General features: G+C 31.6%; 1 protein-coding gene across 1 annotated transcript in view; it reads left to right on the top strand.

The window, feature by feature from the left end:
- The first annotated feature begins 1,105 nt into the window (after positions 1-1,105).
- The window catches only part of LOC115885719, a 145,781-nt gene continuing 129,577 nt past the window's right edge, over positions 1,106-17,309 (top strand). Inside the window, exons 1-2 of the mRNA XM_030904707.1 lie at positions 1,106-1,183; positions 1,303-1,494. Of these exons, the coding sequence (XP_030760567.1) occupies positions 1,106-1,183; positions 1,303-1,494 (270 nt within the window). The remainder of the gene's footprint in view (positions 1,184-1,302; positions 1,495-17,309) is intronic.

Below are 17,309 nucleotides of genomic sequence, written 5' to 3'. Positions count from 1 at the left end.
CTTTTATATTCGTATTCAACGTATTTGATTTAATTTCTGTGAAAAAAAAAATGACAAACAATTGTCACTAACATATAACTACAATTATATATTCTCGCTTAACACTATTAAGTGCTTGTTATTCTGTCTGGATCTGAGCTGTTTAAATCATTTTACTCATACAATCATTTTTATAATTCCTTCACCGGAATATCAAGAAAATTTATCCCAAAAATTTTTTAACGGTTTTTTGAAACTTAATTTGCTATAGAACATTATAAATATTTATAAGAAGTTTTATGAGCTAACAAGTATATTGTAAATTTTAAGTAGAGGTAGATATAACTAATATATTACTAGGTATATAATTATAATGTCAGTATTTTTAAAGTAAAATTTAAGATTACCTATTTTAATATTACCTAAATGTGTATATATGTATACTAAATTGTATTCGTATTACTATTTTCAGAAACAACTAGGATTATTTGTATTTCTTAGCTTTACCGTATCCTGTCACTGTTTAGATGAATACGAACGAGAATATTTTCTTGGTCCAAGGCACTATAATCCACATCCCTACGAAATCGAATTTGAAATATCGAGATTGTCGGTAAGTAAAGAGTTTACAGATAATTTCTTGCTGTAATCCTCTTGAAATATTGCTACTAAAATAATTGTTCAAAAGTATAAAAGGCAAAAAAATTAGAAACTGAGAAGGCAATATAGTAGATAAATTGTTTTATTAGGAGTAAAATAGATACTTTTTGTGGCGAGGTTGTACAGGGTGGGTCAAATTAGACGCTTTTAAGCGGAAACACCCTTTTCTATAAGAGATAGACGAAAACTAATATCAGTGTGTATAGCTCAATTTTTATCAAAAACATGATGATGAAAATCGCATGTCAATATCTGTTATCTGTTACCATTTCGGAGTTACGGGGTGTTTATCAAAAATATGCATTTTTAACAAATCGCTGTAACTTTTTTGCTATGGAAAATTTTGTATTTTTATGAAAACACTGCCAAAGCAACTCTTTACGTAAAATTTTTAAAGAGACAAGAAAGATTTCGATACACGCCATCCAAAAAATTACAGAAAATACTATTTAACCTGTGAATTAAAATGACAGGAACAAACGTCACTGTCACTGAACCTTCTCGAATAGACTATACTTTATTGTTATTAAAACATTCTTATACTGTTATTAAAACATTCTTATACAGTGATAATAAAAATAAGAAATACAAAATGTACTTGAAGATTACACTGTGAACTTTTCAGAAGATTCTTTTATATTTTTTTTTCTACTTTTATACTAGGATACAGGGCCTCATACATTTCCGGACACCGAAGATGATGATGACGATTATAATAGTGGAAACAGGTACAATATAATTAGTTTGGGCAATCAAAAGCCCAAGTATTCGGAGGACAATGAAAGTCCCTACTCAAAGGTATCCAAAAAAGTGAAGAATTATATTTACGGCGGCTATGAAGATGATGATCATGAGGTAAGTGCACGTTTCTTCTATTTCTGACATTAAAAACGTCAAATAAACGTCAAATGAATCACTTGAAAAGACTGAAGTGAATAAAAATGTAATTATACCTTAATTAATAATTACAAAATATTTTTACTAGTAATACCACAAGGGTGTAAATTATTTATGTTTTTTTTTGCGAGCTGTACGGAATATTTTGGAAATTACTATGCATATTCCCGAGTGTGAAAACATTTCGTATTTAATTTAATCTCTCGTGGAATTCGGTTCGCAAAATTCACATCAAATTTTGTTTAAAATCATTTTAAATTAAATTTTTTTTTGTTTTTGACATTGGTTACTTTTTTCCTTCAACAAGACACGAGCATAGCGTAGAAAGTCTGGTTGATTGATAATTGTCTAAACTAAAACCGTAACTTACGTTTGAAAGCTGTTAATTTTGTAGTAAAAAACTTGTCAGTTTATTTAAATAATACAATATAGTTATTTTTATTTGATTTTTTTATATTTTTAAAATTAATCGTTTTGAAAATTATATGGTATGTAATTTACGTGAAAAAATATCCGACACATCGACTAAGCCCGCGGTTACATTGGACGCGGGTCCGTGCGTTTTTTTTCATACGTGCGAGCTTTGGGTGGCTTTGGCGGAATTTACTCTCGCACGACTATTTTATTATAAGCCCGCGTTTACATTGGACGCGGGTCCGTGCGTTTTTTTCATACGTGCGAGCTTTGGCGGAATTTACTCGCACGACTATTTTATTATAATAGTTACATTAGATGCGCGTTCATGGTGTCCTGTGTGTCGAGTTTGTCAAATCAAGCGCCACTACTTTGATGCTGTGTGAGGATATAATGTTAAAATAAATACTCACGAAAAGAAGAAAATGTTGGGTAAATGATCTATGTGCAAGAAGAGAGAAGAAAATAAATATGTAAAACACTTGGTGAATTAAGACAGCAACCGGTCAAATTTTTTGAATATTTTAGAATGTCTCCATCAACATTAATATATCCCAAATAAAATTAAACCTGGTATTCAAAAATATCCAATTTTTTCGGGAGTGTATTGGGATCAGAGAAAAAAATTCGAACGCTAGGACGTGCACGTATTAAAAAAAACAAACCAGTTTGTTTTCATCCGACCAACGAAAATTGACGTACGTGCATGGACGCGCAAACTCCGATGCAATGTAACCGCCTGCGTAGACACCATTTGTTTATTTTTTGCTGCGTGCACGTTCGTGCACGTATGACTAAAGAAACGCACGGACACGCATCCAATGTAACCACGGGGCTAATCGTCGTACTATGTGTTATCTGGCTCAAGTACTTGGCTGCCATTAACTGGAGCCATGTGTTTACATGGCTCAAGATTACGGTTGCCATTTGAAGAACGAAACGAGCGAGTTGTTCAGAAATACTTATTGCATCTAAGTAAATTATTCAAAATTGAAACTATTAAACGAACAAATGGTAAATAAAAACGTTTTTTTATATACAGGTAGTTTGAAAAAAGTTGAGCCATCTCTCTTAAATAGATTCATCACGTAAAAATACGAATTATCCTTTATATCAACGTAGATCAGATACTGCTTTGTTTCGTAGCTATAAAGTGTTAAAATCTAATTTTTTTTCGATTTATTATAATCTTATTTTAAGCGCTCTTAGCGATTCGAATGGAATTTTGAGGGTAAAAGTTTACTTACTATAAGTGCGATTTTAATGCTAAAAAAGTGTCGACAGATGCACCAGAAACGTGCCTGTGGGTTATCACTGGAATAATTTTCTAAAATAACATGCACGGCCCTTACTTTTTTCTCTTGTTAGCAAAACTGTGTAGACTATTTAACGCCGATTAAAATTAGTCTCTCGATATTTTGTCAATTTCGGTTTGCTTGATGAGATAATCGAATTTTATTAATTTACCTTAATCTAAGTCTAATAGCGGCCTTTTAAGTTTTTTTTATGTCATTAACTGCCCAAACTATTAAATAAGTACTCATGATTTGTCATCAAAAAACATGAAAAAATGGCCCTATAAACATCGGTGCAGAAATAGATACAAATATACAGGGTGGCGTACTTCACTCGCCTTGGTTGATTATGCAAAAACGGAAAGATGTAGAAACCCGGCAGAACTAACATCCATACCAAAGTTATATTTTTTCTTATGAAACAGCAGGTATTTTATTTAATTTGTGGATTCTAGGACATAAAATAAGGTATTTATTATAAGGGTTTAATATGATTAAATGCTTTGGTTTTAGAGATATTTAAATATGCATGGTATAATAAAAAAGTTTGGCAACACCCTGTACATTACTTTTCAGAGTTAATTCTTGTGCTGATTTTGAAGCCAGAGAAATAAACTTTACTAAAAAAATTTATTGCTTCCTTAAATATATACAGGGGTATCAAAAATTGCTGGTCTATTTTAAATATTTATTTTACATAAAAAATTACAAAAATGAAGTATCATAGTGTTGTATTTGAAATTACAAAAAAACTTCGTTATTTCTAATTTCATATACAACACTACGAATTTTTTAAAATCGAAGAAAAAGTCGAAGCAGATTTAAATGCTCTTTCAAACTATATTAGGGTTTCCTATACCTATCTGGCTGAGATTTTGAATAAAAAGCGATCTTTCAATAAAATGGCAATCAAGATGACTGGTGGCGCCATGCGCCATCGCAATTTGCTAGTGACAATTAGTAACTATTTTCAAAATCGACATTCGTTTATGGACTTTATTTAAATTTATAACAGTTTACTTTTATTTAATTTACCTACAATTGTTTAATAAGTAAGTATTTATTATTTTATCAAGAAAAATAAAGAAGTCGTTCTTTGATTTGTATTACGATGACTTGTAGATATATTGGATTTTCTATAAAAGAACCAATTAAGGCAAATTCATTTTCTTCACTTCTAGAGTAGGTTTCTGCCTTATAGGTTTTTCATATATCATAGTATAAGCTCTGCGAAATAGGAAAGGAACGCTTGTCAAGAAAATTCTTATTTGGATATCTTTGACATAAACCTTTCAGGCCAACAAGCAATTGTCCTCACAAAACAAAATCACTAGTAACATATCCATTCCTTCTGCCAGCAGATACTGCTTCATTTTTCTTGATAAAATAATAAATACTTACTTATTAACCATATTGTAGGTAAATTAAATAAAAATAACCTGTTATAAATTTAAATATGGTCCATAAACTAATGTCGATTTTGAAAACAGCTACTAAGTGTCGTTAGAAAATTGCCATGGCGACACCAGCCATCATGATTACAATTTTATTGAAAAATCGCTTTTATTCAAAATCTGTGCCAGATAGATACAGGAAACTCTAATATAGTTTGAAAGAGCATTCAAATCTGCTTCGACTTATTTAAAAAAATACATAGTGTTGCATTTGAAATAACGAAGTTTATTTCTCTGGTTTGAAAGTTAGCACAAGAATTAATTCTGAAAAGTAATAAAATGTACAAGGTGTTGACAAACTTTTTTATTATAGCATGTATATTTAAATATCTCAAAAACCAAAGCTTTTAAACATATTAAACCCTTATAATAAATGTCTTATTTTATGCCCAAGAATCCAAAAATGAAATAAAATACCTGGTGTTCCATAAGAAAAAATGTAACTTTGGTATGGATCTTAGTTCTGACACACCCTGTACATTTGAAAATTATTTTAAATTATATAACATTTTGGTTCTACATTTTTCCGTTTTCGTATAATCAACTGAGGTGAATCAGGTGCGCCACCCTTTATACATAATCAACATTTTAGTTTGTAAAAAAAAGCGTTTTTGTGAAATATAAGCACACGTTTAAATAAATAAATTATAAAAAAAACTAGAGGGATACGTAGAGAGAAAAATTTCCGATAACATTCGTTAAAGTTCGTTAAAAAGTTCACGTGCAAAAAATCCTCTGCAAGATTGATCTAACATCAATCTATAATATACCTACTTAAATAACTTTAATGACCAAATATATCCTCGTTTTATAGTTTCTAAACTGAAAGTTAACCACGTCAAGACTTTAAAACTACAAATAGATTTCGTTCTTATTGCAATTTGAATTCTCCAAGTCGATTCAAGTCGGAATTCGGCCATAGTTTTCCATTGCCGGCGTGTTAAGGAAATGAGGGATATAGAGTCGCTTTAGCAACGACCGGAAATGCCATTTTTGAAAGTTTTATTCGAGCTGTATACGGACCATTACAGCTGGTAAATTGTTATTGTTGATTTAGGGTTAGAACTAGGAAGTACTCTTTTATTATTAAATAGGTTTGTTTGGGAAAGTTTTCGGATTTCTATTCCGTAGACATGTTTACTTAGTAAAACTCTTTTTTTTTGGTTGTTATTAAAGAACTGACTAAATTACCACCGGCGGCATTGCCAATTGACGAAAGAAATATTTATTAACATGAATGCCGCCAAAAAATGAAATAAATTTTTAGTAAAGTACGTCGCTTTTTGCTAAATATAGTGTCACAGATAAAGTCATATATTATATTGAACATCATACATCATATTGATTTTTTTTTATTTATTGACGGTTAAATTTGACTTGGGCGATGATTTAGATTGAAAATGGTATAAGAAAATTTACTCTGTTGACCTCGAGTATCTATCAAATTTAAATTCATTCAGAACCTCGCAATTAGTGGAATAAATTAGTGGTTTCAATTAGCGTAGAAGTTTGTTCACCTATTTTTAATGTAAGCATTCAGTTATAATTAGTGGTAGAAATTTTCAGTTAGTCGAAAAAGTTAACAAACTTTTGACTTTTCCACTAATTATACTTCAAAATTTGCGAGGAATGTCATTTTGCCCTTTGATTATCATCCGTCAAGAGAAAAATGTGGTTGTAGATATTATGCTTCCTCTATGTATATGTTACAGTGAAAGTTGGAAATTCAGTGATTGTTAACATTCACTGGGAAATGCTAACAATTACGCATTGGACCAGTGAATGTGGCATTTTAAAGAGATTTGTCGACTTTTTCTAGTAATTTCTAACATTCACTAGTGAAAGTAACATTTCCTAAAGGATGCCAGTAAAAGTTATTCTATTGCACAGGGCTATTGTGGCAAGGAAGAATATTGGTGGAAGTTAGAACAAATAAAACTCTAAAGAATATTGGATCACCTCAACATTCAAGGTGATCCACATAATATCTTAAAATTACAATTTACTTGTTTAGTATATTTATTAAAAATTATAGAAAATAACGACATACCCTTCTAAATATTAAAAGGGAAAACATGGTAAACATTTCAAAGCGTACAAAACAATTAAAAATAAAACATTCATAAACATAAGATTACTTATTGGTACAAGGTTTTTTTAATAAAGTTCTTCATCGTGGACAAAATAAAGTATGCCCAAATTTTCTTTAACGGGAGACGGGAGTTATTCCTTTTTTCAAACTCGCTACTTCAAGCATATGAAAACGTTTAATAAGTTCATAGTCACTAGGTTCTTTAATATCTTTTTCTCTTGCACGCCTAACTTTTGCTATGACTTCATTCTATTGCAAAACTGAAAAACAAGTACTATTACATTCTTGCGTATACAGATTACAGAGTGCCTAGATTACCTTAATTATTGACAGAAAATTTCACACCTCTACTTTTCAACCAATAACATGCTTTAATGTTGACTAGTTACCATGGCAACTGAAAAAATTTCCGGAAATTTTTTCGAGGCGCCACGAAACTTTAGTGGAAATTTTTTGACAGTTGAAAAGGTAAACGTAAGATCTACAATCATAATGTGAATGAACTACAATGTACAATGGATTAAATTTTATTTTATATTTTTCGTAATAAATTTCTTGCAACTGCTTAGCAGTAGAGTTCCACATCACTTTGACCACACTTTCCTTATAATCTTCAAAATTTTTCTTTTTCATATTAAATGCGTAGTCCTCCTGTATAGTAGCCAGCTGTACTACACTCATACACTCATGAATATTATTCGACTTTTCATCACAAAATTCAACAAACTGTTTCCATACACTTGATTTTGATTTTCGGGTGTTATCTGGTTTTATATTTTCAATTTCTTCTTTAATGACTTGTTGGTTTACTTTTCCAAATCGCGACATTTCGCTATACACTTCTTACTCTACGTACAGACGTTTTAAAACTAGTAATAGCTTAATGACAGAATCGCAAACAAAAATGACAAAACACATAATATGTCAAAAACATCAATACCTTGGCCAACTTAACAAATTGAAATTATTTTAAAATGTCATGTTGGATTAATATTTTTTTTCAAATTTAGGTGTGAAATTTTCTTACCGAATACCACGCAAGCTTAAATTATTCCTGGAAATTTTCTTTCGGGCACGAATATTTTAGGAAAATTACCCCTCGTCTTCGACTCGGGATAATTTTCAAAATATTCGTGCCCTCAAAAAAATTTCCGAAAATAATTTAAGCTCTTGTGATATTATAAGTGAAAATTTTTTTTTTAATTTTTTTTTGTTTTTTTTTACTTTTTAGTTGAAACATAATTTCTTGATAATATGGCAACATACGTAGTAGATTAAGTTTACAAGAAAGAATCCCCGGAAAAAATCCAGTGGTTCTTAAAATTTAAGCAAACATTTTTTTTGGAATTTTGAAAGTAAAATAACTCGGTTATTTAAAAAAAAAAAAAAAACCCGTGACATAAAACATAAACATAACCACAAAAAACAAAGCGAATTTCCGCGTATGTCTATCAACGTTGCCAACGCTGAGCCCAATTTAATGTTATCCTTATATTGCCTATTATTCAACTTATCCTTATTTTTTTTTATACTTCACAACATGTGGCAACAACATGTGGCAACCGCGCTAACTGAATCTTTCAAACTCACTTCTATTATAATTTTCCAGGGAATGTTAACATTCACTAGTAAACTATGCTAGTAAAAGTTGATTTCAAAAATAGCTGTTGAACTTTTACTGGCGTAGTCTTAGAAAATCAGTGACTGTTAGCTTTTACTAGTAATTGTTAACAATTACTGATTTCCAACTTTTACTGTATCTACCATATACAACAGACTACCGCAAGCTGTTGCTAGGATATTCTATTAATTTTAATTATGTTTTTTAGACATTGTGAATGATCGTAAACTAAAAATTATAAAGTATAATTAAAACCACTAATTTATTCCACTAATTGCGAGGTTCTGAATGGAGCTTTACGGTTTTTTGGCTAGATTTCGAAAAAAGTTATTTGGAAAAGTGGCTTACTAGATCAATTACTCATATATTTAGTTCAATAATGTTTTGAAAAAATTAATAGTTTTTTTGTGAAAAGTTAAATTTTGTTGTAAAAATATTGGCTTGCGCGGTACAAACTGTAAATATTTGATCTATACAGGGCGGTCCGAACTGTATTCCGGAAACTTCGGCACCATATTCTGTAGATAAAAATAATTAAAAAAGTTGGTATAAATGTATGTCCCAAAATTCTTAGTTTCGGAGGTACAGGGTGTAGAAGTTTCATTTTTATTTCGATTTTTTCCAAATAGTTGCTGAAGTAACGTCAATATTTGGATGAAAATTTGTGTCTGGGAGTTTTTTGACATGAGAAATTTGATTTTGATGTCTCCTATTAGCAGAGCGCGAATAACATATGATATGTCATTCTATTCAGAGTATCACTTTCTATCTACCGAGGGTGCCATTTAAAATTCAAAAGTTGTAGTCATTTCCGGTGAAACAGGAAGTGATCAACAACAATTGAATACGTCAATCAATCCTAATTTATGTCATATACTAACATACCAGATATCGTTTTTTTATCTGAAAAAAAAGTTACAGGGGCGAGCCACTTTTCAGACGCACACGGTATACAGGGCGAGTATTAAATAAGTGCAAATATTTTCAAGGCAGGTAGATCTTGATAAAAGAAACATATTTTCTCATCCGTTTTACAAAATGAGTCCAAAATAACCGAGTTATTTTACTTTCAAAATTCCAAAAAAAAATTTTTGCTTAAATTTTAAGAACCACTGGATTTTTTCCGGGGATTCTTTCTTGTAAACTTAATCTACTACGTATGTTGCCATATTATCAAGAAATTATGTTTTTAAATTAAAAAGTAAAAATAACAAAAAAAAAATAAAAAAAAAAATTCGCGAAAAAAACTCATAATCGTTTTTCTGTCGAAATATATACTACATCTAAAAATATTTGCACTTATTTAAGACTCACACTGTATATTAAGTTTTATAGAAAATAATCGCATCGAATAGCAATATTCTGGAATATATTCAACTGAAAACAGAAAGACGATGCGGAATAGTATTTTTCAAATATTAAGTCCCCATTTTTATTGTCACCTTTACGACGTTTTTACGAAGTCCGTGCAAAACCAGAGCTGTAAAGTTTGTCCGCAAGATGTGCCTGCTATCTTGCCGAAGCGAGGTATATTTGGTCGTCCTATTTTAGTTCGTGTATTCCACGGAACTTCTATAGTTTTTAAATTACCTTCCATTTTAGTGGAGTTTAATGTAGGTACAAAATTTAATAGATTTTCTTTTTCTTCGAATTGGAATTCTTAAAAACAATAATGCAATTGTTTTTCTTTCCTAGCTTATAACTACTCAAGAAATAATTACAATAGAAAAATAATATACCGGGTGCGTCTCAAAAGAATAAAATTAAAAGAGCATTTTTATTTTTTCAGATAAAAAAAATTGGTATGTTAGTATATGACATAAATTTGGATTGATTGACATATTCAATTATTTTCAGCTACTTCCTATTTCACCGGAAATGACTACAACTTTTGATTTTTAACACGTTGAGCACGGTGTGGCAATTAACGGATGCCTCACTGCATGTCCGTGTTGATACGGTGAGGCATGGATGTCAACCACAGTCAGAAAATTAGTAAGGACGGCGTGGTTTCATGATACGCCTCGTTATAATGCTACAAACATAGGAGCTTTCTCTTAGCCGTCTATAGTAATAGAAAAGTTTAGCTGGACTTGAAAACAAGGGACAAATCTTATGTTATGTATATTGGTTTTTTTTCGGCGCTTGGTAATAACTACTTCGGGAAAAATGGCCCGTCCTCCGGCATGATTTTTTTCACTTCACACCCGTACTCGACGTGTTAAATGGCACCCTCGGTATTTTTTTACTTTATTCGATAGCAAATGTCACTGTGAATATAATGACATATCATATGTCAACTTTTGAAATTTTCGCTCAAAACAAAATTGTATTTTAAATTTCAATCTAGAGTGCCATTGCTGTGTTAAAAACACTAATTTTTAATCAAGCACCCTTGGAAAAATAGATTTGATCGTCTAATGTTTTTAGTGTTTTATCCTGGCCGTTTAAAAAATGCCCAAATCGTATTTTTAATCATATCTCAATTTTTTCAGATGGAACGAGGATGGCTCATTAGCGTATACGGAAAAAGCATTTTTTTACGAATAATTTGGTACCACAACCTGGTATTTCGAGTCAAATTGTCGTCATGTTCAAAAATGTCAAAAGTCGACATATGTCATTCTATTCAGATTGTCATTTTCTATTGAATAAAATAACAAAATTCCGAGGGTGCCATTTAAAAATCAAAAGTTGTAATCACTTCCGGTCAAACAAGAAGTCACCGAAACCAATTGAATACGTCAATCAATCTTAATTTATGTCATATACTAACATACCAAATCTTGATTTTTCATCTGAAAAAATAAAAAAGTTATAAAGGTGAGCCACTTTTGAGACGCACCCGGTATAAATGAAAAATTATGGAATTCTAGAGGGTGGTCCGAACTGTATTCCGGAAACTTCGGCAGCATATTCTGCAGATATAAATAAGTAAAAAAGTTCGTATAAATCGAGGTATAAATGTATGTCCTAAAATGCCTAGTTTTGGAGATACAGGGTGTAGAAGTTTCATTTTTATTTCGATTTTTTCCAAATAATTTCCGAAGTAACGTCAATAATTAAGATGAAAATTGGTGTCTGTGGAATTTTTTGACATGAAAAATTTAATTTTGATCTCAATGTGACTTTTATTTGTAAGGAGCGCCACCTACATGTGTTTTAACTGTTTTAAAGAGTAATAACTTTTCGTCCGTACCTGTATAAAACTACTGGGTGAAAAAACGTTTTCTACTTAAGAAATGTCTCTTGGTAAAAATCGCTACAAGCAACCCTTCTCAAGATATTTTGAATGGAAATAGTGAATACATGTCATTATTCAAAAAAAATAAACATGTGGAGTAGATAGTTATTTGAATGAAATGATGGCTCATCTGCCATACTTCAGTGCCATAAGTAAGTGTGCTCTTAACTATAGTGTCATATACAGAGTGGCCCATCGAAAACAAGCAAGGCATAACGGTTAGGGTATTTTTTTTTTTAAATCCAAAAACACGTCAATTTTGTTTGTGAGGGAGACAACTTTTGCCTCAAAAATGATTGCAAAATCTTCAACCCTCTAAGCGGGGGTGTCATCCCTCAACTTTTTTCACACGGGAAGGGGGGTCAAGTGGCGCCGCAATGAAAAGGGCTTTCTATTCTCTATATTTTCCCGCTTCGTTTTAAAAATCGGTGGTCATTTTGAAAATACGAAGGATTGAAATTTGAAAAGTACTTTTTGCAAAAAAACGCATAAATTAAATTAATTAAAAAAAAACTTACCTTAGTAATGAAGCAGATGCTGAAAATGTTGCCCGTCAACCTCCATACAGTAATGTAAATTATTTTCAAACCGCTCTCGAAAATTCTGAAGAACTTGCGGGATCACTTCGCGACAAACATCAATAATTCCTTTTCGCAGGTCTTCTAATGAGGCGGGTGGAGTGCTATACACTTTACTTTTTATGTGTCCCCATAGAAAAAAGTCTAAAGGAGTCAAGTCGGGTGATCGGGGAGGCCACTCAATTGCACCGCTTCGTCCTGTCCACCGACCGGGAATGTTATTGTTTAAATAATTACGCACATTTTGAGAGTAATGTGGAGGTGCAGGGGCTTGTTGAAATATTATTTCCGCTTCAACGTATCCAGGATTGTTCTCTATGATGTCAGTTAGGGCTGGGTCGATGGTATTTTCCAGTAAATCCAATTACATATCACCTGTTAGATTTCCAGGAAGAAAAAAAGGACCCAAAATAGAATTTCCAAAAATACCAGCCCACACGTTCCATTTCTGAGGATTTGTGTGTGTACCTCGTTAAAAACCCTGGGGTTGTCCTCAGCCCAGTACTGACAGTTATGCCGATTAACTACACCGTTCAAAAAGAAAGTACACTCATCCGAAAAACACACATTAAATAGGAGATTATTATCATTCGCCACTCGTTCACTCATAGCTTCACAAAATTGCAAGCGACGATCAAAATCGTCTTCGTTGAGTTCTTGTACCAACTGAATTTTGTACGGGCGGAACTTGTATTTTTTAAAATATCCTTTGGACGCTTGTACGATTCACGCCGGTCTCATTGGTTAATTTTCTTGTATTCAGTGTACTATCCATGGCAACTTGGCCCAATACGAACACCTCCATAGCTTCATTTACTACAGGATTTTCCCTCTGCCTCTTTTTATTCAAAACGGAACCAGTTTCGCGAAATTTTGCTACTAATTCGCGAACAATTTTGCCATAAAGGTGTTTGTCAGGATGGCGTTCATTGAATATCTGCGCAATCCGTTTGCCACATTCATTATTTTTAAAATAAAGATTATTTCCACTTTTTCTGCAAGTGAGTACACCATAATTATTGTTAAAAAGTTTAACGATGTTGAGAAGAACTTCAACGCACAAGTCACAGAACAGCTACCTATCTAGCAACTACCGCACCTAATCGTTCAACCTTGTGGCGAGTGAAAAAATGCGTAAACATCTAGAAATAATAAGAAAAAACAGAAAATTGGTCGAAGGAATTTATCCTTATCATTTACTCTCCTAAATGTTTAAATAAACTTTTGAAATTTCAATCCTTCATATTTTCTCAATAACTCGACCGATTTTCAAAAATGAGGCGGGAAAGTATAGAGAATAGAAAACCCTTTTCATTGCGGTACCACTTGATTCCCCTTTCCATTTGAAAAAAATTGGGGGATGACACCCCCGCTTAGAGGGTTGAAGATTTTGCAATCATTTTTGGTGCAAAGGTTGTCCCCCCTACAAAAAAAATTGACGTGTTTTTGAATTTTCTGAAAAAAATTATCCTGGCCGTTATGCCTTGCGGAACGTTTTCGTTGGGCCACCCTGTATGCTGGTTTTTGTTGTGGTATTTATATTTTTTTGCCAAAGAATAGAATTTAGTGCCCCTTACCTGTAATTTAAAATGACAAATTCAACTGCCACTTTTGTGGATCCCATCATGGAGACACTATAATAATGATATAAACAGCGATACTAATAAATAGAACCCACGAAAATCTATGGGATATAAATTATAAAAACGTAATACATTTTTTTTTAGTATTAAGTTCGAATTTTTATATGATCTTTAAGCGGGTATTTCCAAAGTTCGTGCAAAACCGTAGAGTTGTAAAATTCCTTGGCAAAAAGATGTGCATGCCGTCGTCTTGCCAAAACGACGTAGCTTTACTTGCCCCATTCTAGTCCGCAAATTCTATAGTTTTTAAATTACTTTCGATTCGTGCCGAAAGCCGCATCCAGCAGAGTTTAAACTACAAATTGATATTCTCTCTTTTTCTTGCAATTTGAATTTTCAAAGTCGATTCGAGAAGGAATTTCACCGTTCTTGGCTGATGCGAGCGTATTAAGGAAATGAGAGATGCGGAGATAGGGAACTCGGAACCAGCAAAAAAATATATTTTTTGTTGAGTTTTACCGTATGTAGATATAGACATTAGATCTAAAGATAATCTTTGATGCACGAGGATAAATAAAATAGAAAATCTGATGTGATCATTATTTTTCGAACGGAGGGAGTATAGTCTGTCCAACCACAAAATCCTTGACAGTGATAAATATGTGTCTGTCATTTTAATTTCAAAGTAGCTTATTTTATTTTACAAAGAAATAAGTTGGTACAACTAGAACGCACAGCAGAAAATGAATACGTGATTACATCAAAATATTGTGGAAAAAGCTGTATAAAACTAAAAAATCTAATCGGGTTATTTTATTTAAACAAAAATACAGTATTTGTTAATACAAAACAAGTAAGGGTGTATTTTAAACAATACACCACATACCAAAAAAGATATAAAAAAGATTTCTTACTTTCAAGCTCAAGCAACTTTGTGCATTTATTACTACATTTATCAATATAACTTATGTACGAATAAAAAAAATATATTGCAAAGGTATAAAAAAGGCAATAAAGGTAAATAAATAAAACACAGCATAAATAAACCAAATATTTTATTATTAATAAAAATGAATTTTATACCTTAAAAGTTGGTTAATTAAATTATCTCTCTGCAGTACTATTTGCAAGATTTATTATTTACCTATCGTGTGATGTTATTTTACAGAGACTCTAGCTTTTGGTACCATATACGAGATGGTATACAAATTTTATTTGTGGCTAATATAACTCTCTGGCCATAGTTTCTGGCAAACTGTGTCTCTGGCTCTGGGCACCTAATATTAATTGTAAACTATGGTCTAGGTCAACACTTAATTTTCCCTCGAGTTTTCCTACACTTAATTTAAAAAAAAACACAAAACCCATGTAATACCAAGTCCAAAATGCAGACTATTTACATTTCTACAGAGATTTCTAACTGACCCAATTTGACCATTTTTTGACATAATTTGACACCAAATTAGAACCTATGGCAAGAGTTTTGCAAGCCTCAAAAATCTTAAGTCGAGTTCATACGCATCGGAGTCCGTTTGTCGTTTATCGTTCCGTCAAACCAATAATATTGAAATATGAGCTATCATTTTTGAAATAAACCAATAAGACTGGTTAAAAACAACAAGAGATGACGCCATGACGGATTTATATATAAACCATCCACAGTAAACTTCAAAATATTAGAAACATTTTTTAGTGAAATAAATTGGTATGGACGTCATCTCCCTTTTTCTGTCGTTGTCTGTCGAAATCTTACCTGAGAAAAAAAAACTGACTATACTTGTAATAGTAGTGCCAAACTTCTGTAAAACTGTTAAGATAATGATGGTTCATATATTAAGTTTCAGGTGTCTATTTTATCTAAAATAGTATGTTATCATTCGAAGTGCTTAGTTAAAAACGAATTACCTACTTTCCTTATTTGGCTCTAAATTTAGTTCTAAATTTTAATTATTATATAAGCTAATTATTTGAAAAAGATTAATTACTTTTCTTTCGTCGATAATTAAAAAATAGAAAGTGTCTTTTCCCGAGATGCCAACAGAAATTATAATCTGATTAGGAATAATCCATAAGTTATATTATTTTTATTTGGAATCAATGTACAGGGGTGGTCAAAATTGGTCTGTTTTAACAAAGAAAACCTATTTCCTGACTAGATAGAGCAAAACCGATATAGATGTCATGGGCTGGATTTCTGAGACACGTTTAATGGCATAAACCGCCTGTTGATATGTTCACTACCGACTGAGATTTTTGAATTTTTTACCCTTTTGGAAATTGCTCATAACTTTTTTATTTTGCAGAATAATAAAATTCTGTAAAGGTAAACGCTCTTAAGGTACTTTTTTCAGCACAATCCAGTGGCGTAATCAGTTATTTTTCTATGCTTGCTCTTTTTGTCACAAATAATGAAAAATATAATTTTTTAAATGGAAATCATAGTTGGCTATGAACTTAAAAAATGCTGGCGTTTAACCCATTTCAACGATATAAAGTTAGGGGTATCTATTTCTAAGAATGAGAGAAATATTAGGTTTTTTATCTCTATATCGAAGCAGGCCTTGATTTTGTGTTATTTTTGATCACAATTTAATATTCAATATTATTATTTATCTGCAGGATTAAAGACTTTTGGAAAGGTAAATTAACATTTTATATTAGTATTAGTAATTACAATTGAAATCGATACAATAAACAAAGAACAAGACTAAAAAAACGTATTTTTGTGTGGCGAATATAGTTTTCTAAAAAAAATCATCCAAGATGTTCAAACTGAGCAACTCCTTGTCGAATACACAATAAACATATTTTCCACACTTTTACAACGATTTATTAAGCGAACTAGTGTAATAAGTCCAAAAGTTTGCCTAGTAATTTTCTGCAATTCTTTTCTCGTCCCAATGATTATTCCCTTATAGATAAGGTCTTTTAATTTCCCCCATAAAAAAGTCGAAAGGAGTTAAATTACAGGACCTAGCAGGCCTAGATATGGGGCCCAAGATATGAAGCCCTTTGTTCCAATCCAATTCTCTCTAAATTCTCCATTTAATAGTGCAGTTGTAACCCTGGCGTTTTAATTGTAAATGGTAATACTAATATAGAATGTTGATTTGCCTTTTCAAAAGTCTTTAATTATGCAGATAAATAATAATATAGAATATTAAATTGTGATTAAAAATAATTAGGCAACTAGGTCAACACAAAATCAAGGCCCGCTTCGACACAAACATAAAAAACGTAATATTTCTCTCATTTTTAGAGGTAAATACACATAACTTTATATCGTTGGAAAGGGTTAAACTTCAGCATTTTTTTAAGTTCATAGCCAACTATGATTTCCAAATTTCCTTAATTACATTTTAAAAAATTATATTTTTTATTATTTCTGACAAAAAAAGCAAGTATAGAGAAAAACTGTACGCCACTGAATTGTGCTTAAAAAGTGTTTGAAGAACGTTTTTATAGAATTTTATTATTCCGCGAAATACAAAA

The sequence above is a fragment of the Sitophilus oryzae genome, unplaced genomic scaffold, assembly GCF_002938485.1.
Source record: "Sitophilus oryzae breed Bouriz unplaced genomic scaffold, Soryzae_2.0 scaffold_41_pilon_pilon, whole genome shotgun sequence".
Classification (NCBI taxonomy): domain Eukaryota; kingdom Metazoa; phylum Arthropoda; class Insecta; order Coleoptera; family Curculionidae; genus Sitophilus; species Sitophilus oryzae.
The sequence above is the reverse complement of the archived record's forward strand: the minus strand, read 5'-3'. Positions and strand labels throughout refer to the sequence as shown.